The sequence below is a fragment of the Schistocerca cancellata genome, chromosome 9, assembly GCF_023864275.1.
Source record: "Schistocerca cancellata isolate TAMUIC-IGC-003103 chromosome 9, iqSchCanc2.1, whole genome shotgun sequence".
Classification (NCBI taxonomy): domain Eukaryota; kingdom Metazoa; phylum Arthropoda; class Insecta; order Orthoptera; family Acrididae; genus Schistocerca; species Schistocerca cancellata.
The window spans coordinates 237630022-237652916 of NC_064634.1; the positions used below are offsets into that span (position 1 = coordinate 237630022).

The following is a 22895-nucleotide window of genomic DNA, read 5'->3' on the forward strand; positions in this document are numbered from 1 at the left end:
GACAAACAACTTTCATGGGTGGTTAGAAAAGGTGGAAATTTTAATTGTCTGCACATTAAATATCACAGTTCTCTCAGACAACAATCAGAATTTGTTTTCATTTATTTTTGTTAGTTTTAACCTTAAAAACTATTTGGTGATATGTATAGCACTCTTGATGAAGTGCGTTGCAGTCATATTTATAATGAAAGATTGTACATGAAATGTGCATGCTGATTCGGAAAGTCTTGCAGTCAATTTGGAAGTGGTTTTTCCCCCTATCCTTACTGTGTCATTTTCTCTATGGGTAATATTGATGACATTGATTTTGTGTGTGAACTTTGTAGTAATAAGTTCAATGGTGAAAGACAGTGTGTCATTTATTATGTTACTCTTGAATTTTTTCCAGTATCAAGTTCTTCATTATTAAAGTCAGTTGTGACTTTTCTTCTAACTTGACTGGATACCTGACATGATCGTAATAGCGTCATGATGCCGATTTCTCAGTCACATAGATTGACTATAGATTAAGCTCTATCATAATTGATAAAACAGCTTTATAGTGAAACGATGCTTAATTCGAGGTACTTACCACTTTTGTATAAAGCAAACTCCTGTTTGTCTGTGAACTTATGTGTAGCATGAGGAGTAGTTATAATGTGAACTGCTGTAGTTGTTAATGTTGCAATCTGTAGCCTGAACACTGTTTTGAAGCAGCTCTCCACACTAGTCTGACCTGGGCTAGACTGTTTATCTCTACATAGCAATTGCAATGTACATGCACCTGAACTTGGTTTCTGTATGTGAACATTGGCCTATGTTTACAGTTTTTACACCACTGAATACTCTTCACTATTAATTGCTCCTCAATTTCTCAGGATATGCCTGGAAATGCAACCTCTCTCTTAGTAACTTTGAGCCATTAAGCTCTGTTCCCACAAATTTGATGCAGTATCTCTTCAGTAGTTACAAGGATGTAGCCAAACAGGGGGTCCAGGTGTTGTGGAACCCCCCTCCCCTCCCCCCAACTGCTCCCTAATCACCATGCACCACATAAATGAAGTTACACATGAACTGGCTGCCATGTAGTGAAAATGAAAGATTTTTGATTTTCAGTCATATGGACGAAAAATGAATATGCACTATCAACAGTCAACAATGCCATAGATATATTTAATCTTCATTAGGTATTCTGCTGCACAAATAGTAAAACTCAATTTCTGCTTCTACTACCTCAGTTCTTAATCTAATTCATCAACCATCTTCCAATTTAATTCGGCTGCATTCCAATACTTTAGTTTTACATTTGTTGATATTCATCTCATTTCTTCTCCTTCAACCTTAATTCCCTTTCCAAATTTATCACTGGTTTCCTTTGTCACTAGCTGTAAACACAGACTGAATAAAAAATGGGATTGCTGTAACCGAGTCTCACTCAGCCCCTAATTAGTGGTTCCCTTTCATGTGCTATGACTCTTGCAACTGCAGTCTACTGTTCACACTATTTGTAGATATCTTTTTCCTCCCTCTACTTTTTCCCTGCTGTGTTCAGAATTTCAAACAGTGTGTTCCTGTCAACATGTGTATCTCATCGTTTGGTGAAGATTCTTGGAGCTAGATAGAAAATAATACTTACCATTTTAAATTTGAAATTCATGCTACATACTTATGTGACCTGATCAGCCATGAAGCTGCAACAGGTAGTCAGCTGTTCATTAGCTTTTTTCACTTTGACTCCATAAGTCTCATGTTAAACTGGTTACTACTGTACATTCTAAATAACATATATTTTCTGGCTGTTTTACAGCAGAAATTCGTCATACAGTGTTCAAAGTTATAGGTCCCTATCATGAGACTTACTTTGGGTATTCCTGAATAGAGCAAATTTGAAACATGTATACTCACTTTGGTTTGTGGTTGGCATTTTAAATAAAAAACAAGTAATGATAAAACAAATATAGTATTGAAAGCAGCAATGTTTATGTTGTGTTAATGAAATGACTTCATGTTAATGTCACTTTCTTGGGCAAATGACTTGAAAGACAATCTCTTGGACTAAACTGTTTCAACTCAGACATAAATATGGAGAGAAAAGTAGTCAATTCTTTCAAAAATTTTTAAAAAGCTTTGCAAAGCCAAATGAAGCAATGCTTGATGAAGGCTTCCTATGTTTTAAGACAATACATGTGTGGTTTACTAAGCAAAGTATATAATGCTATGAAAGCTAGCAAGCTTTCTTTCTTTTTTTGTGTGTGTCTGTCGATGACCCAACACTTCTGCTTTTTGGTGAGTGGTCTCCTTTATTCCTAACGTATTTATATTGTGCCAGAACATTTCTACTAAAGTATATGTTACATATGTCATGAAATAGCACTGATATTTCTGCAAGTGCCAGTGAATTAAAACATATCACAGCTGTTCGTTAAGTTGATGTATTTGCAGCCCTACTCAGTGGTATTCATATTGTTTCTAGACTATTAACCTATGTAGAATTACATTAGGAACATAGACAATACAACTGAAAGAGAATTAGAATAGTGCTCAGACAGCCTAGTAATTTGTTTTTGAAGTTTTCTTTTGTCACAGTATGTTTTTGGTCCAAATGATCTGGAATTTGTAACACACAGGATGACTGTTCAGTTGATAATTTTTTTTAAATATAAGAGAGATTCATAAGGGATCGTAGGTGCTTGGTGACATGGGTCAAAGAAGTATCACTTCAAATTTTCATACAACTATTTATATATTATTGAAAGAATGTGGAAAGAGTAAAAGCTACAATATCCTTATTAAAGACTTTTAAAAATTTGAGAGTTTGTTTCTAAGCTTCACTGGCTATTTCACATTGTTCAAGAAAGAACAAATTTCAAACAACAAGTAATTACTAAATAAAAAATTATAATTCATTACATATAATAAAAAACTTTTAATGGCTAAGTGAGGTTCCAAGTTAATGTAATTTTAAAAAGTGAGCAATGTAGGAAGTTTCAATTTCCTTCAGATGAAACATATTTACATTAGTCTTAAGCCATAGTTATTTGGTTACAGTTTGATTAAGTGGTCCTTCTCTATTTTACTCATACATAAAACAGAAAAGCATTTGACTTATGAATGAAATGACTTCAGTCAATATTTAAATTTGTTGATTACTTCCATAAGATGAAAGAGGTTGCTACTATGTACATATTACAGCAATGTGATGGTTGTGCGATTATAATACATAGGTGCGGGTGAAAATACTGGATAACATGTTCTACATCATGCGTAGAAATGTTACAATATTTTGCATCCATTGCTGGAGTGTATGTTGGAACAGGAAGAAGAAGGAATATACAATATGACATAGTCATTAAAATACAATCATAAAAACTTAACAGTTTTCTGGTATACTGTAGTTTACTTTAGGTTCCATTAGCTTTCATATGGTTTCAAAAGTAAGAGCTGCATTCTACTGCCACAAAAGAAGAAAAGATTAATGCTGATGTACTTCCACATTGTGGGCTTAAGTCACCCAAAATTATCCTTATCAATTCTTGTTCCACTGCCAAACTGACTTGTGAATACCCAGATGACACCAACTTAATAAAGTGTGTACATTAACACAATCACAAAAATTGTATCGTTTTCTTTCCTTTCTTTTTATTGTGTGTTTGCCTTTGTAGTACTGTGTTCAATGAAAAATGTAATTCACTTTGAAACAAACATTCACTGTGGTGAATGCAAACTGTATAGCTTTTGAAATACTTTATTGTACATTTAAACAGTTTGTCTTATAGTGGGAGCCCTGGTTTAGTATGTATTTTCTACAACATAGCACAAGTACTCATAAATGCATATTCCTAAAATGTCGAATTTATGGTTGGTATAGTATGTTCTGCACAGATAAATTTGTTCTTTCATCACCACAATAAGACAACTGTCATTTCAGTAGTACTGTAATGTTCTGCTTAGATCTGTGATTGTGACTTTGTAGAGATACTGTAAGATGGAAGCTGAAGGACGTGGAACAATGAAACAAAATAGCTAATATACATATGCATGATGCAAGCAACAGTAAGTATTTCAATGGTTCTGATATTGACAGAAAAAATCTTACAAACCAATTTCCAAATTATGCGTATATGTTCAAACTTGATAGCCAAGCTGACTGTATTCTATTAATGACATTTTTACACTGCCTTATGGTGTTAATTGAATTCAGACTTTCATTCCAGCAAAACTCTGTGATGAACCAGGAAGCCTGAAACAGTGTCATGTAAAGAAACAAGTGACAAAGGCTCTGCCATGACTGAGGACCTTTTTTGTGAGATAGTCATAAAATTTTAATTATCATTTCAGAAATTGTAGTTAAATAAAAATTTGTTTGTGTGCAGTATATCCTCCCAGTCCTGTTACACAATGAAATCACTGTGCCACAGTACCATAGCACATCACCAGAACATGAGCCAGATCACAATGGTGCAGTCCATCTCCACTTTGTCAGAAGGCTACACCATTTTGTTTTGGGCACTCTACCAGTGTGCTTCAGTACTTTCCAACAATGATTTCATTGTGTACCAGGACCGCAGACTTGCACCTGCAAAGAAGGAAGAAATACATTACCTAAATTTATTTTTGCAAGGTGTCAGTTAAAACATTATGAGTAAATCTGGTATTCACATTGTGTGTGGTTCCGCAGCATTTAATTCCTTTTTATCTGTTGCAAACCATAGCATAACTGTATCATGAGATGGGTAGGGAAGTTCTGACACAGCAGTTGTCGAAATGTGTAATTAAATTTATTTGGAGACATGTGTTTCTGAAAGACACAATCGCATCATCAAGAAGCAAATTCTATTAATTCCACCATTAATTATGAACACTGTACCGTGATACGTATTATGTTTTACATGTGTGACAGTGGATGTTTGCCATTTGTTTATTTTTGATTGTGCCTAATGGCGACGAGGAATGTGGGATAAAGTGGCCTGCATGGGAAATGGCCCAATACATATTTTTTGCCATGAACAGTGCTGCAGCCTGGTGAGAACTGGTCAGACTAGATGTAACATACATCTTCAGTTTGACAGAAGACGCTTGTCCTACTATTTTTGAGTAAAATTTTTCTAATTTTCAGTTGTCTGATGTAAGGTAAGTCATTTATATTGTTCTTGTTATCTCATATATATTCTGAATAATATATTTTTACGATATGAGTGTTTAAACAATGTGTTTTAGGCTACAAATGAAGTTCTTTGTTGCTTCTTTCAGTGTGATGGTTTGCTCTGTGAACAACTAATGCTGACAAGGTGACCGATGGGGAAAAGTGACCACGGTACTTGGAAAGAGTGGTCAAGATTTCTACTCCAATAACAGTTACTTTCACATATCAAAAACAATACTACAGATGAGATTGAGTTTTATACTGTTTTATATACAAAGCTGTCATCCATCATTCGATCCCTCTAGGGGATTTTGAGTTAATTAATGTATAATAATTAAGACCACCTCTGTTCTCTTATATTTAGCGTAATATAAACACGACTGGAAACGGTCTGCTGCAGGTGATTGGTTTTATTTCTGATATTAGGGCATCAAATTGCCTAGGAAATACGACCAGAATTCCGAACAATGGCTTGGCATCCTGTTGCAATGGCACATTATCTACTTCGGTAGGGGAAAATGGACACTATGTAAGCCTTCAGAAAAATGGATATGGTTCCTATATATATATTTCTTCCTTTTTAACTTAAAAATATGTGGTATGCTGTAACACACTCCTTTAGAATGGCCACTTTACGTCACGTTTTTCTAGTACTTGATAGTGGTGTCGTGTGTTGCTGAAACATGTTGTGTTGGAAATTAAATAAATGACACATTTGAGCACTGGTGCGTCTTGATTTACGTTTGTCTTCCGTTTTCCGACAGAGCTCTATTGCGCCAGCCTTTACGATGGGCAAATTTTGTGATCATCACTATATATAAGATTGTATCCTCACGCAAGGACGGGAAAATTCATCAGCATTAATTTTTACCCCCTGGCAGCTCAGTAAACAGCGCGGAGCGCCGAATCTCGTTTTTGCATTTCGCGTCGCGGCGCACTTTCTCGGCGGTGACGAAGGAGCGGGGGGCTCAGTCGACGACTTGGACGGTGGCGTAGGCGCTGAAGGTGACCTTCTTGGGCTCGGCGCGGCAGTCGGGGCGGCGCGCCTTCTTGATGACGGACTTGAGGCGGTGTCCGCCGGCGCCGGCCAGCAAGTTCTCCGCCGACCGGAAGACGTCGGGCGTGCTGCGCCTGCGCGCCGCCGTGCCGTACAGCGAGCACTGCTGCTGCTGGAGGTGGTGCTGGGGGTGGCCGCCGCCCCCGCCGCCTCCGCCGCCCCCCACGGCGTCGCGCAGCCGCTGCGACAGGCCGCCCAGGAACCTGGCCGCCTCGGCGTAGCGGCTGCTGGCGGCTGCGGCAGCCGCGGCTCGCCTCGGCCTCGGCGGAGACTTGCTGCGGCTGCGCGGCTGCGCATGCGCCTGCGGCTGGGCGCACCACGCGCTGCCGCGCACCACGGTGTACTGCGGCCACGCGCTGCTGGGAGACACCAGCTGCCCGCGCAGGACCTGCCCACACACACAAAGACATCTACATCTATACTCCGCAATCCACCATACGGTGCGTGGCGGAGGGTACCCCGTACCACAACTAGCATCTTCTCTCCCTGTTCCACTCCCAAACAGAACGAGGGAAAAATGACTGCCTATATGCCTCTGTACGAGCCCTAATCTCTCTTATCTTTGTGGTCTTTCCGCGAAATATAAGTTGGCGGCAGTAAAATTGTACTGCAGTCAGCCTCAAATGCTGGTTCTCTAAATTTCCTCAGTAGCGATTCACGAAAAGTACGCCTCCTTTGCTCTAGAGACTCCCACCCGAGTTTCTGAAGCATTTCCGTAACACTCGCTTGATGATCAAACCTAACAGTAACAAATCTAGCAGCCCGCCTCTGAATTGCCTCTATGTCCTCCCTCAATCCGACCTGATAGGGATCCCAAACGCTCGAGCAGTACTCAAGAATAGGTCGTATTAGTGTTTTACAAGCGGTCTCCTTTACAGATGAACCACATCTTCCCAAAATTCTACCAATGAACCGAAGAGACTATCCGCCTTCCCGACAACTGCCATTACATGCTTGTCCCACTTCATATCGCTCTGCAATGTTACGCCCAAATATTTAATCGACGTGACTGTGTCAAGCGCTACACTACTAATGTAGTATTCAAACATTACAGAATTCTTTTTCCTATTCATCTGCACTGATTTACATTTATCTGTATTTAGAGTTAGCTGCCATTGTATACCCCAATCACAAATCCTGTTCAAGTCATCTTGTATCCTCCTACAGTCACTCAACGACGACACCTTCCCGTACACCACAGCATCATCAGCAAACAGCCGCACATTGCTATCCACCATATTCAAAAGATCATTTATGTAGATAGAAAACAACAGTGGACCTACCACACTTCCCTGGGGCACTCCAGATGATAACCTCACCTCCGGTGAACAATCAACATCGAGGACAACGCACTGGGATCTATTACTTAAGAAGTCACGTCGCGAGACGGTCAGCTGGTGCTCCCTCCACTGTACAACCGATGCTGGAACACTTCTGCTCTTACGTGTCGTACGATTTAAAAAACTGAAGGGTCACGTTTTTGAAACTCCGCCAGTCCGACGCAGAAGTGTGAAATTCGGCTACATGTGTAGTTGCGTTTACCAGAACTATGGTTCGGTAGTTTTAGAACACTACATAAATGATTTAGTAAATGGTAGGATTTCCGGGAGTGTTGGTAACATTGGTAGGGGAAGAGAAACAAATCAGTGTGAGAGAGAGAAACTGAAAGTCGATGACTTCGCTTTGTGTTTTGTTTGTTTGTTTGTTTGTTTTGCATATTATTGGAAACACACATCGTTCATTATTAGTCCACTGTGTATTTTATGCCCTCGCAGAATATAAATTGCACCAGTTCTGCGTTTTATGTAATCACAGCAATTGCTTTTGATGCAAGTACAGCTTCCAGGCACACAGGGTGAGTCACCTAACGTTACCGCTGGATATATTTCGTAAACCACATCAAATACTGACGAACCGATTCCACAGACCGAACGTGAGGAGAGGGGCTAGTGTAATTGTTTAATACAAACCATACAAAAATGCACGGAAGTATGTTTTTGAACACAAACCTACGTTTTTTAAATGAAACCACGTTAGTTTTGTTAGCACATCTGAACATATAAACAAATACGTAATCAGTGCCGTTTGTTGCATTGTAAAATGTTAATTTCATCCGGAGATATTGTAACCTAAAGTTGACGCTTGAAACCTCCGACGTTCAGTTGCGTGTTGTAACAAACACGGGCCAGGGTCGGCGAGCAACATCTGCAGGGACATGTTTACGACGAAGACCGTGTTTACGAGTGTGGCTGTAGTGCACTGTTGTGGTTTGGTCTAGCTGTCGCAGTGTCCGCATGTAGCGCTTGCTGCTATTGTTATTCTGCATTCGTCTCCGCACGCAGACCAACTGTAGTACACCGAGTTACCAGACGTCTGTGATAGTGTAGTGTTGTAGGAACTGTGACCATGGTGTATTCGAACTCTGAAAAGGCGGAGATGATACTCATCTATGACGAGTGTCGACGAAATGCAGCTGACGCCTGCAGGGTGTATGCAGAACGATACCCGGACAGAGAGTATCCAACGTGCCGCACATTGCAAAACATCTACCGCCAACTGTATGCAACAGGTATGGTCGTAGCACGCAAACGGGTCCGTAACAGGCCCGTCACAGGAGAAGCGGGTGTAGTTGGTGTGTTAGCTGCTGTTGCCATGAACCCACACATGAGTACACGGGACATTGCGAGAGCCGGTGGACTGAGTCAAAGTAGTGTCATGCGCATACTGCATCGTCACCGCTTTCACCCATTTCATGTGTCGCTACATCAGCAATTACATGGTGATGACTTTAATCATCGAGTGCAATTCTGTCAATGGGCATTAACAGAGAATGCGTTGCAGTTCTACCTGTTTACCGATGAAGCGGGTTTCACAAACCACGGGGCAGTGAATCTACGGAACATGCATTACTGGTCCGTGGACAATCATCGCTGGCTCAGACAGGTAGAGCGACAGCGACCGTGGACTGTAAATGTATGGTGCGGAATCATTGGCGACCACCTCATTGGTCCTCACTTGATTGCAGGGGCCCAAACAGCTGCAACATACATCGCGTTTCTACAGAATGATCTGCCAACGTTGCTCGAAAATGTACCACTGGAAACGCGTCGACGTATGTGGTATCAGCATGATGGTGCACCTGCACATTCCGCCATTAACACTAGGCTGACCCTTGACAGGATGTTCGACGGGCGTTTCATAGGACGTGGAGGACGCATAAATTGGCCAGCCCGTTCTCCTGATCTTACACCTCTGGACTTCTTTCTGTGGGGTACGTTAAAGGAGAATGTGTACCGTGATGTGCCTACAACCCCAGAGGATATGAAACAACGTATTGTGGCAGCCTGCGGCGACATTACACCAGATGTACTGCGGCGTGTACGACATTCATTACGCCAGAGATTGCGATTGTGTGCAGCAAATGATGGCCACCACATTGAACATCTATTGGCCTGACATGTCGGGACACACTCTATTCCATTCCGTAATTGACAACGGAAACCACGTGTGTACGTGTACCTCACCTCTCATGGTAATGTACATGTGCGTCAGTGAAAAAGACCAATAAAAAGGTGTTAGCACGTCGACGTAATGTGCTGTTCCAGTCTCTTCTGTTGTTAAGGTCCATCGCCGTTCCCTTTGGATCCCTACGTAATTCGGTGCTCTCCGATACACACGATCGAACAGCGGAGGAGTGGTACTCAAGCGTCAACTTTAGGTTACAATATCTCCGGATGTAATTAACATTTTACAATGCAACAAACGGCAATGATTACGTATTTGTTTATATGTTCAGATGTGCTAACAAAACTAACGGAGCTCCATTTAAAAAAACGTAGGTTTGTGTTAAAAAACATACTTCCATGCATTTTTTTATGGTTTGTATTAACCAGTTACACTAGCCCCTCTCCTCACGTTCCTGCTGTGGAATCGATTCGTCAGTATTTGATGTGGTTTACGCAATATATCCAGCGGTAATGTTAGGTGACTCACCCTGTATACGAGTGTATGTATGCATGGAAGGTGTACTTGTAGCCTTAGATCAGATAAGATCGTAACTGCATTACCTGTATGTTAATTGAGTTGCATACCTACTGGGCGTTATCTCATTTTTATCGCTTTGTATGCATATACGATCAGTGTCCTACTGGATTCACCGAGAAATTGGAGGCTGTGAACGATCTAAAAACTGACACAGGATATATACAGGGCAGTGTAACCTACGGAACGTTTTCTTCTACTTAGTTATTCTCCTAAATATAAACAGTATTTATGGTATAATTGAAATCTTCGATGATTTGTAATGTGGAACCAAGGGATATTATGGTATAAATTAAAAATGAGCACAGATTTATCACTTAGCACTAGAAAATGCAATACCTTCAAAAACAAAAAACAAAAACCGCAGTATCCTCAAAAAAAGTAAGGCAAAAGAGTTGACCAAAAAATCTCAAACATCGCTTCAATATGTCTATAAGTATATAGATAGAACGTTTTTCATCATGATATATATATATATATATATATATATATATATATATATAATTATTTCTCATCATGACACACTCATATGTATATATATCACGATCCAATTGAACGTTTTACATCATTATCTATATGAGATTTTTTGTCCACCTCTTTTGTTTTACTTCTATTGAGGATACTGTTTATTTTTTTTTTTTGAGGATATTTCATTTTCTAGTGCGAAGTGATAAATCTGTGTTCTCTTTTAATTTATACTATAATATCCCTCTGTTTCACATTACAAATCAACAATTTTTGGATAAACCTGAATTAGACATCGGCGTTTTCAGTTATTCCATAAATACCGTTTGTATTTAAGTAACAGGCAGCAGAATAACTATGTAGAAGAAAAGGTTCTGTACGTTACACTACCCTTTATATATCCTGAGTCACTTTTGAGACCATTCACCGCCTCCAGTTTCTAGAGAGAATCCAGTAGGACACTGATCGCATAGCATACAAAGCGATAAAAATGACGTAACGCCCAATAGGTATGCAACTCACTTAACGTACAGGTAATGCAGTTACGATTTTATCTGATCGAGGGTACAAGGAATACTGTGGACTACGATTATTTATGATAGTCTACGGTAGCCTACTGCAGTTTAAGAACTCTAGTTACACGTCTACAGCCATCCTCTGTGATCGCGAAAAAGAGCGGCGCCCTGCAACATCACCCACAGGCTCAGTGATACTTCAAACAGTATGGTGTTGATATATGTGGTTCAAAATGGTTCAAATGGCTCTGAGCACTATGGGACTTAACATCTATGGTCATCAGTCCCCTAGAACTTAGAACTACATAAACCTAACTAACCTAAGGACATCACACAACACCCAGTCATCACGAGACAGAGAAAATCCCTGACCCCGCCGGGAATCGAACCCGGGAACGGGAAGCGAGAACGCTACCGCACGACCACGAGCTGCGGACTGACATAAGTGAAAAAGGTCAGAGGTGTAAGGTGGGTTAATGATGTCAAGTTTGCATGAAATTTCACCACACTTCTGCCCAATGCCATTCTGGACGTGTCACCTGATAGGAAGGTCGTCACACCCACTCTTGGCCATTATTCACCCTTTTTTGACGGCCGTGCGATGAAGTTTATAGCGGCGACACTCAGCGTTGAGATCACGCAGTTTTGCTACGTGTGGTCGAGGAAAATATTTCAGACACAGCATCGCTCAGAATCGACACGAAAAGCCCGAGGAGGAGGCATAAAGGGCGTCGATAAAACCCCTTGGGGCGTTCATTTGCACACATTTCGTGGTCGAAAACAGCAATTTAGAGTGATGTGCAACATAATGACGTTGCTGACAATCTTTGACATTGCTGACATCCACCGGACGATTCAACTCTACTCTAAGGACGCTGTGATGTTGTAACCCAATTGAAAGTGAGTTGACTCCTTTGGAATTCAGCGCTGCCGCAATCTTTGCTCTGATATGCAGGGAGAAACCACTACCGAATGTTCAAAACCATTTGACGAAATTTTAACACGATCCGAAGCAACGAAGGGTGTTTCGGTGTTTTTTTTTCAGCCCTCTTGTTTGCGCAGTCATGTCGCGTGAACATGGGGGTGGAGGTGGAGGTTGGATGGTTCGGGGACGATATTGACACGTGACATGCATGGGGGAGGGGGGGGGGGGAAGGCAGAGGGTCCCTCTAAGACTCTCCAGATACACAACACACTTGGTGCAACCCGTGGACATTTGTTGGGCACTTTAAAAATGTTCCCGTGCAGAAACGACCATTCACTGATTCCTGGATGCCGACATGACAGGCATCCCTTTCGGCAGTCTTCAGATTCTGCATGCCCACGAGCAGACGCTACAACAGCAATGTAGCGCTACATAGCTGCAGGATATCGAAGGGATTGTCTGCCCACAGGCACCTAAGAATCTGTCAAGAGTTGTCTCCGTATAGGTACATTTTTTTAAATGCTCAAGAAAGGTGCGTCAGTGACGCAAACTTGGGGAGCCACAGAAAGAACCTTTGTCGTTTTTTTTAATGGATATGTCAATGTCACACCCCGCCATATGAGCACACCACAAAGTGCGAGAACCATTAGTTGAAACACCACAAAAGCTCTTTGCTGCTTCGAATCAGGTTTAAATATCATCGAATGAGTTTGAAAGGTCCCTAGTGGTTTCACCATGTATACCAGAGCAAAAATTGCAGTCGCGTTAAACTCCAAAGGGGTCAGCTCACTCTCAATTTGATTACAGCCCTAAGATGTCCTTCGTAAAGGATTGAACCTTCCGGAGGGTGTCAGGAATATCAAGGATTGTGAACAACGTCATTCTGTTGCACATCACTCCAAACTGCTGTTTACGACCGCGCAATGTGTGTAAGCAAACGCCCCAGGGGAAGGGGCGGTTTCATCGACGCCTTTTTACCACGTCCTGAGACCTCTTATCATCGATTCTGAGCGGTCGTGTCTCTGAAACGTTTTTCTCGGCTATCCACAAGAAAACCACGTGATTTCAACTTGCTGTTCTGAACTCCGTCGCAGAGGCACCAAAAAAAGGGGTGAAATGTGGTCAAGAGGGAATGTGTCGATCTTCCCATCGTGTGACTCTTTCACGGTGGCGTTGGGCAGAAGTATGGAGCAATGTTGTGCCAATGGCACATCGATAACCCACAGCAGAGTTCAGGTGAACTTCCGAGCTTTGGTCTTTTCCTGCACGGCACAGGTGAAAATGCGTACACTGACCGGGCCTCGAACCCGGGATATCTTGCTTACACGACAGACGCTCTACCCGACTGAACCATCGAGGACAGAGAGGGTAGTGTGAGTGCAGTGATTTATCCTTAGCACGCTCCCTGTGAGACCCACATGTCCAACTTGTTGGCCACACACTACATTTGTAGATCCCGGGTTCGAGTCCCGGTCGGGACACACATTTTCAACCGTCCCCGTTGATATTTATCAACTCCTGTAAGCAGCTAAAATGGTCTGGATTTCATTGGAATTTCATTAAAGAGGAAGGTTGTAGGCACCTTTGCGTCAAATTTCTATATCGCAATGGGAACAATTACGGAGTTTTGAAAAAGTTGCCCTTTAATTATGTTGACTAGTGTGCTTTGAATCACAGTATAATATTGTGCAACGTCGCTACGAGATACGCAGACGAATGCATCTGAGTGTTTTGAGCAACACATGCAGAAAAAATGGGCAAACCTTACTTACATCAACAAGTAACATGCCATTGGCAGAAGCACTACAAGACAACTTTTTAGTGTGACCCTGCCTTTATTGTATTAATCATTTATGCTGTTGATAGTTCTACATATAAGTATATAGATAGAAACTCCGTAGATCGCATGTTATTTGATTTATTGTGTAGCTACGTTCGTCATACGCGAGCATCCTCAGATCTGTGGTACTTACAGTGTATAGCAACATGTGTGATTAAGTTAACCAAAAAGACTCGACTTAAAGAAACGATTTCAGTTCGGTTACTCAGCCACATTGACGTACGACTCTACTTTTATCCATTTTCTGATAATAAACTTCTTTGTTTAAGATAATAGCTGTTGTCGATGTGATGGTTTCTGCGCTATTAATGAAAGTTAGGAAACGAGATCGTATTTAAATTGAAAGGACAAAAGTTCCGAAATAGTTTTCATCTCGCAAGAGGAAATATTTGTGTAAGAGGGAAAAATTTCTTGAATGGGAGTCACGGGGAGGTTTTCTGCTTACCGTGAGGTAGCCTTAAAAGCGGTAGTCGCTTTTTTTGTATATATATTCGTTATTTACATGGCCCCTTTTGCAGGAAAGCCGGCAGCAGCCAGGTTACTTCTCTTCGGCCTTCGGTTGACAAAAAAAAGACATCCACAGTTAATTTTTGTGATGATAGAACGCATGACAAGACGATGGTATTGTTTTTTTTTTCGCTCAGTGATGACCAAGACGATGAGGTTGGGGGATGTTCCTGGTTTTGTATGGTATAACATCTGAATGAGAAAGGTGTTGAAGAGGATGTTATGAAAAAAGTTTATGTGATTGTGTATTGTAGTCGGTTGGTTGGTTGGTTTGGGGAAGGAGACCAGACAGCGTGGCCATCGGTCTCATCGGATTAGGGAAGGATTGGGAAGGAAGTCGGCCGTGCCCTTTCAGAGGAACCATCCGGCATTTGCCTGGAGCGATTTAGGGAAATCACGGAAAACCTAAATCAGGATGGCCGGACGCGGGATTGAACCGTCGTCCTCCCGAATGCGAGTCCAGTGTCTAACCACTGCGCCACCCCGCTCGGTATATTGTAGTCGGGATGTGTAAATTGCGTAGCCGAGCGGTCTAAGGCGCTGCAGTCGTGGACTGTGCGGCTGGTCCCGGCGGAGGTTCGAGTCCTCCCTCGGGCATGGGTGTGTGTGTTTGTCCTTAGGATAATTTAGGTTAAGTAGTGTGTAAACTTAGGGACTGACGACCTTAGCAGTTCAGTCCCATAAGATTTCACACACATTTGAACTTTTTTTTTTTTGTAAATTGCGAGATTTTTGGATTATTCAGATAGAACAGGGAGGATTGGAGCCTTAAGGAAGGGACACTTGGTGTAGCCTACTACTGGTAGAAGAAGTACAACTCAGGGATTATCCTACAGTCTGCGAGAAGGAAGGGGTTAAAAAAAGTTACTCCAGGGGAGTGTATAGACTTTAGAGTGATCTTAGACGAAAGGAAAATGGGATATGCTGATATACGCGTGACAGCATGTCAGGAATCTCAAGGATGGGGGAGGGGAGATACAATATAGTGTTAAGGAAGGTATAACTGATAAATTTTGGGAGTAGTGAAGGTTCCCGCAAAAATTCCATAAGTGAGGATGAAGCAATTTATCTTTATTTTGTCTCGTTTGGTAAAAGAAAACGAACTAACAAAACCTGGTTTAATACAAAGTGCCAAGAAAGAGTACTGGAGAGGCAAAATGCGAGGAAGGCATGGTTACAAGACATGGACAATATTACACTAAAGGAGAGATACTATAAAATCCGCAAGGAAACACAACGAACTCTAAGACAAGAGAAGAGAAAATACTACAACAACATGGTAAAAGAAGCGGAGGATGATTTCAAGCATCACAGAGCAAGGCAGATGTACCAGAATATAAAAAAGTCCTTGGGAAAATTCACTAAAAGGGAACAGTTTATAAAGGACCATAATGGGAAAATACTTACAAACAAGAATGACATACAAGAAACATGGAAGACATACTTTACACAGCTGCTCAACTGCAATGATCCACAATATTACTTTACATTTGAAGAACCAGATACAGTTGATATACAAGTCACCACACCAACAGTAAATGAAATAAGACAAACAATAAAGAAATTAAAGAACAACAAGGCCTGTGGGGAAGACCAGGTATATGCTGAGCTTTTAAAAAATGGAGGACCACAATTGGAAATAGAACTTCATTCCTTAATTGAAACAATTTGGGAGACAGAAAACATACCGGCCGATTGGAAAACTGCAATTATATGCCCCATCTTTAAGAAGAATGATCCCCTTGTCTGTGATAACTACAAAGGAATTTCCCTACTCGATGTCACGTATAAAATTTTGTCGATGTGTATACTACACAGACTGATTCCCATAACCGAAGAACTGATTGGGGACCACCAATGTGGTTTCCGCACTAACAGATCCACTTTGGATCACTTATTCACATTGAGACAAATAACTGAGAAGGCATGGGAATTTAATGTAGATATCCATATTCTATTTATAGACTTCAAGAAGGCCTATGATAGCATACACCGACAGACACTCTTAAACACCATGAAAGAATTTGAAATACCATTAAAATTAATCAAATTAGTTAAAATGTGTTTGGAAGAAACCATATGCAAAGTTAAGACACCTGCAGGAGAGACTGAAAATTTTAAGGTGTACACTGGACTGAGACAAGGGGATGCCATCTCACCTGTTCTATTTAATATTATCTTAGAGAAGATTGATAGAGAATTCACCAAAACTAATCCACAAGGGATCCAACTGCAGGGACAGAACATTGCTAGACTTGCTTATGCAGATGATGTAGCCTTAATAAGCACTTCAAAAGCTGAATTAATCAGGATGATGCAAAATTATTACAAAATAGCTGAGAAAGCTGGACTTCATGTGAATGAAGAAAAGACAGAATATCTAGCCATAAGTAAAAAACTCCAAAAGAATACACCACTGACCGTAAATGGTCTCACTTTCAAGGCAGTTGACCACTTCAAGTACTTAGGGAGTCTTTTTAGCAGAGACAATAGAGCAGAAATAGAAATAGACGCCCGTCTAGCAGCAGCTAATAGAACTTTTTACAGCTGTATCAAAATTTTAAGGATGAGATCACTTATTACTGAATTCAAAATCCGTTTTTATCAGTCAACTATTGTACCAGTAGCATTATATGGATGTGAAGCTATTACATTCAGGAAAAAAGATGAAGAAAAACTGTTGATATTTGAAAGAAAAATACTAAGAAAAATATTTGGACCAATCTTCGATGAAAATGTCATGGAGTGGAGGATAAGGAAAAATGAAGAACTACGGGAGCTGTACAAACATAGTACCATTGTGGAAATGTTAAAGAAGAGAAGACTGAACTGGGCTGGTCATGTAGCAAGGATGCCGGAGAACAGACTACCCAAAATAGCATCCACTAAGAAATTAGAAGGAAAGAGAAGAAGAGGAAGACCTCGAATTAGGTGGATGGAGAATATCCGGGAAGATGCAGCTAGGATGGGCATCAATTCTGATTGGACAACAATTTCCCTGGATAGAAATAATTGGAAGAGGCTCGTAGAGCAGGTGTATGGTCGATAAGGCCTTAGCCACGTGTAAAGTAAAGTAAAGTTGTCTCGTTTGGTAAAAGATAATATAGCTGGAGCGTGAGGTTTCATGCAACAGTATTGCTTTAACAAGTTTTTCTTAGATTGTAGACGAATTACGTCTGCTCCGACCGACTTTGGAGCGGTGAGGTAAGAACGGTAGCTGAAGGCAGCGAAAGGACAATTTCCATTCTAAAGCGAACTGGCGACAGTCGACGAGACTGGCCACGATGACACAACGTCCGTTCGACGGTCCTGTGGCTCCACCGCCGTTTCGTCCGCGCCTCAGTGCTACGGAGGGCCGCAGCTCTCGCATTACTGAAAAAGACTTTCTCCTCCGCCGGGAAGGCGGGCCCCGCTGCACGCGCTGTGGCTAACGACTGCCTCCGCAGCCAGATTACGGGGCCGTTGACGCGAGAACTACTGGAGGAGATCTTCTGTCTGTTAGCGTAACAGGCTTGCGGAAGAACGATTTAATAGACAGAGCGTCTTCTGTGAACGCCGCGACGGCTTTAAAATAAAGTTATTCTCAAATACTGTCAGCTTAAATATTACACTCGTACACTCTTAATTTCTCTTACTAACTTCTCAGCGAGCTGATCTTCTCGATATTCGCCATTAAAAAAGACCTGGACCGATAATACTTCTCAGTTTTTCTGTCAGGCAGTGAGTTTTCTGGGAATTCCATTCACAAAGACCTGGACCGAAAATACTTCACAGTTTTTGTGTCAGGTAGTGTGTGTTCTAAATTATCTACATCTACATCTACATGGATACTGTGCAAATCACATTTAAGTGCCTGGCAGAGGGTTCATAGAACCACCTTCACAATTCTCTATTATTCCAATCTCGTATAGCACGCGGAAAGAATGAACAGCTACAACTTTCCGTACGAGCTCTGATTTCCCTTATTTTATCGTGGTGATCGTTCCTCCCTAAGTAGGTCGGTGTCAACAAAATATTTTCGCATTCGGAGGAGAAAGTTGGTGATTGGAATTTCGTGAGAAGATTCCGTCGCAACGAAAAATGCCCTTCTTTTAATGATTCCCAAACCAAATCCTGTACCATTTCTGTGACACTCTCTCCCGTATTTCGCTATAATACAAAACGTGCTGCCTTTTTTTGAACTTTTCGACGTACTCCGTCAGTCCTATCTGGTAAGTATCCCACACCGCGCAGCAGTATTCTAAAAGATGACGGACAAGCGTAGTGTAGGAAGTCTCCTTAGTAGGTCTGTTACATTTTTCTAAGCGTCCTGCCAATAAAACGCAGCCTTTGGTTAGCCTTCCCCACAACATTTTCTATGTGTTCTTTCCACTTTAAGTTGTTCGCAATTGTAATACCTAGGTATTTAGTTGAATTTACGGCTTTTAGACTTACAGGTTTCCTTCGTTGTTTACATGTCTGAATTCTGTATGGGCACCGAGCGAGGTGGCGCAGTGGTTAGACACTGGACTCGCATTCGGGAGGATGACGGTTCAATCCCGCGTCCGGCCATCCTGATTTAGGTTTGCCGTGATTTCCCTAAATCGCTCCAGGCAAATGCCGGGATGATTCCTGTGAAAGGGCAAGGCCGAATTCCTTCCCCGTCCTTCCTTAATCCGATGAGACCGATGAACTCGCTGTTTGGTCTCCTTCCCCAAACAACCAACCATCTGTATGGGCGTCTTCAATGCAATTTTTGAAATGTACTCGTAGTTGCGAATATCGACAAGCATAAGCTGGACGATGGCATGACGATAATGAATATTTATACTGGAACGGGACTCGAACCCGGATTTCCCGCTTACTGTGAGCGGCCATTTACCATTAGGCTGTTCGAACACTCTTCAGGGTCAGACGAAAATGTGCATATGTCGTCAAGCATGCATCAACATCATGCACTCGTAAGTCCATTATGTATACCAGCGGAAAAATGCTCCTATCAGAGCACAGAAAATACCAGTATGTTCCTATTCATTCAAAAAAGCTCTCTCACGCATTCAGTCCAGTTCATTGTCATTATCTTTAACGTCCCTCTAACTGTCACTGTCTGCACAATCCTCTTTGTTCTATCCTACTTCAGCAGTCTCCCTCTTGCTGTCCCTTGCTGCTAATTTCTCATTCCTTCCCCTGCTGCTGCTGCCTCTTCTCACTGTCTATGCCTCTCTCTTCCTCGTTGTCACTGTCATACACTCTGTCTCTCATTATCGCTGGCTCTCATTCACTCCCGTTTTCTTTTTATGCTACATCTCCCGCTCAGGCACTGTCTCCTTCACTTTTCTCCTATTCTCCTGGCACTGTTCTGTCACAGTCAACTGAGTTCCATTGCTGCTCCATTCCACTGTTTCTCTCACACTGCCGTTGTCTCCTTCGCTCTTTCTGTAACACAACTGCTACCTACTATCTTCCAGCATTTCTTCCTTTTCCGTCTGTTAGTCACTGCCAATGTTTTCTTCTCCCTCAGCGTAAAAAAAACGTGACTATGTTCGTATGTCAAAATTTTTGGCAACATTTTTAAATGTGATGAGGAAGGTAGAATGAGGTAGGGACATATCCATATTTTTTGTGCTCCGATAGGAGCATTTTCTCTCTAGTTCGTTTCTTTTCCACGTTGCAGCAGGACATGTAGCTCATGTGAAAAGAAATGCATTGGTCAGTAAAGTTTAGATAGTTTACTTACGTCAAACTGAAATAACGCAAAATTAGTTTTACACCTCAGACCAGATTTTATGTGCAAAAAGTTGTTGCTTGTGCTTTAGTACTGTAGTACGGAATTACCAATAATATCGGAGACATTTTACAGCACATTTATCCGTGGTACGGCACTTTATAAACGACAGTTTCGCCTCACAACCCATTTTATGTGCGAATTTTACGTGTACAAGTAGGGCAATTCTGATAATGTGTATTTTACACGGATAGAGATATAAAGAAAATTTTCAAAATTGTTCGAGATTGGGATCATACGAATATATGGTAAAAATGACAGCCAGTTGCTGTTCATAGACGCCTTCGAATCCTCGGTTGTGTTTTCGTCCGCTGTTGCCGGCCATTGTGGTCGAGCGGTTCTAGGCGCTTCAGTCCGGAACCGCGCAACTGCTACGGTCGCAGCTTCGAATCTTGCCTCGGGCATGGATGTGTGTGATGTCCTTAGGTTAGTTAGGCTTAAGTAGTTCTAAGTTCTAGGGGACTGATGACCTGGGATGTTAAGTCCCATAGCACTCAGAGCCATTTGAACCATTTTTGGTCCGGTATTGATGCCGGAAATATAGTAAAAAATCTTTTTGGGGGGGTGTTCTGAGGAACCGCCCATGAACTAATGCTGCCTCCATAAGTTCCATCAAGGCAATCGTACACCACTTTAAAAACAAAAAGGATCGACCGGTCTGCTCCATTTGCCTAAGTATAAGGAAGTTTGTAATATTCATATTTGGATGCTGTAATGTTGGTTAATGACATGCCGCGTGGGATTAGCCGAGCGGTCTAGGCGCTGCAGTCATGGACTGTGTGGCTGATCCCGGCGGAGGTTCGAGTACTCCCTCGGACATGGGTGTCTGTGTTTGTCCTTAGGATAATTTAGATTAAGTAGTGTGTAAGCTTAGGGACTGATGACCTTAGCAGTTAATTCCCATAAGATTTCACACATATTTGAACATTTGGCTAGTGACACTAAAGCGATCCTTCTGTTCGACATACACATGCGCTCTAACCGAAAGTCTACCCAAAACAACTGATCCTACCTTCGTATCGCCGACAGAACCCGAAATATGAGCACCGGAATATCCTGTTTATATGCGTGGCGTTTTGGAACACATTCGGTATGCATGCTGGGGCATGCATATCCATTCCCGTACAGGGGAAGCATTTTAATTGATAGTCGCTTGCGCAATACAAGCGGATAAATACGATATTGCAGTGCCTGTGTTGTCCGGAAGTACGATACTATGTTCTTTCGGAAATGAATGCATTGAACAAGACGGACACTATAATATCGTATCGAATGCAGTATTTTCACCGAAGCAAAGTTCAGTACCGAAGTCATGTTTAGACCATTAGTAAGTAAATGAAGCGAAATGAATACCGGAACACGTTATAACTCACGTGTTGGCTCGTATCACATTATCAGGATGTGAAGGAATGGGACTAGACTCAGACTGCTCACCTTGTTGCGATCCCCCTTGGAGCCGCCTGAGGGTGGGTGCTGCTGCTGCGCAGACGGCGACGGTGGCGGGGGCGGCGCGGGCGCCTTGTGGCTCTTGCGCGCGAAGCGGCGGCGCTCGGGCCGCTGCGGGGGCGGCGGGGGGCTGGGTGGCGGCCGGGGACTCCACACTTTGCGCAGCTCTGCCGCCTCCAGCTGGTCGGAGCGCGGGCCCAACACCAGGATGGGCCGTTGTTTGCCGGAGGCGGCGGGGGCGGCGGGGGGCGGCGCAGGCGCTTCCGGCGTGCTCAGGCTGATGATGCTGGACGGACCGCTGGCCGTCGACGAGCCGCCGCGGCCGGGGGCCGGCTGCGACGGCTGCAGCGGCGTGTCTGCGGAGAGGACTCACCGTGCTGACAGCTGTTTACATGTCACCACTTTCGAAATAAACAGTATTTCTGTCGTTAACGGTAATAACATGGTGGAGAGAACCTTTTCCTAGAAATCTGATGGAGCAGTTTTAGATGATAAACAACCAAATAACCGATTTCAGACACCATGAGCTATCGCAAGATTTACAGTATAGTAGCTGTGAGCTTGGATAAGAGAGTGGAGGCATCATACAATGCGGACTTCCACCACCGGTATGTGCGTCATTGATGATTTTTATTTTATGAGCTTTAGGCCGTGGTCCCCGGCATATTTCTCTGCCTAATGTTTCGTCTTCCAACACTAGACATCATGAGACGTTATAAGGACTGTGGGGTTTCATACATAAAAGAGGTCAGATGGCCGAACTCTTTATAAACTATCTGATCAAATATAGCGGGGCATCCTTAAGTATGCGAAACTGACACTGCACGTCACGAGAGGCAGGCCGGGAGTATTGTGCTGTTGATGCAGAAGTGTTAACAGCAGAAAAGATCGATCAGGAGAGCTCAGTGAGTTTGACAGTGGACGTGTCATTCGATGTTACCTGCGAGGACATTTCGATTGTCCAGTGGGGACATTTCAATGTCTCTAAGGCTGCACAAGTCACCCGTTGGTGGTGTGATTGTGTAGTGGAAGCGCAAAGATATAATGACAGCTAAACCAACGCTAGGCAGACCGCAGGCAGCGTAGAACATTTTGGTCGGAGGTTACAAAAATTGCGTGGAATTAGCGGGAGGTGTGAACGGCGAGTGCTAGCAGCAGTCCAACTAGCAGAACTCAGGAACTTAAAAATAGTCCGGTACAATGGTCGACCAGT

At 42.4% G+C, this 22895-nt stretch overlaps 1 protein-coding gene across 1 annotated transcript in view; it reads right to left on the reverse strand.

Annotated features, from left to right (window-relative positions):
• Positions 1–2703: 2703 nt before the first annotated feature.
• The window catches only part of LOC126101312 (uncharacterized), a 431784-nt gene continuing 411592 nt past the window's right edge, over positions 2704–22895 (reverse strand). The window contains 3 exon segments of the mRNA XM_049911988.1: positions 2704–6360; positions 6481–6567; positions 21671–22038. Of these exon segments, the coding sequence (XP_049767945.1) occupies positions 6091–6360; positions 6481–6567; positions 21671–22038 (725 nt within the window). The 3' untranslated portion in view covers positions 2704–6090.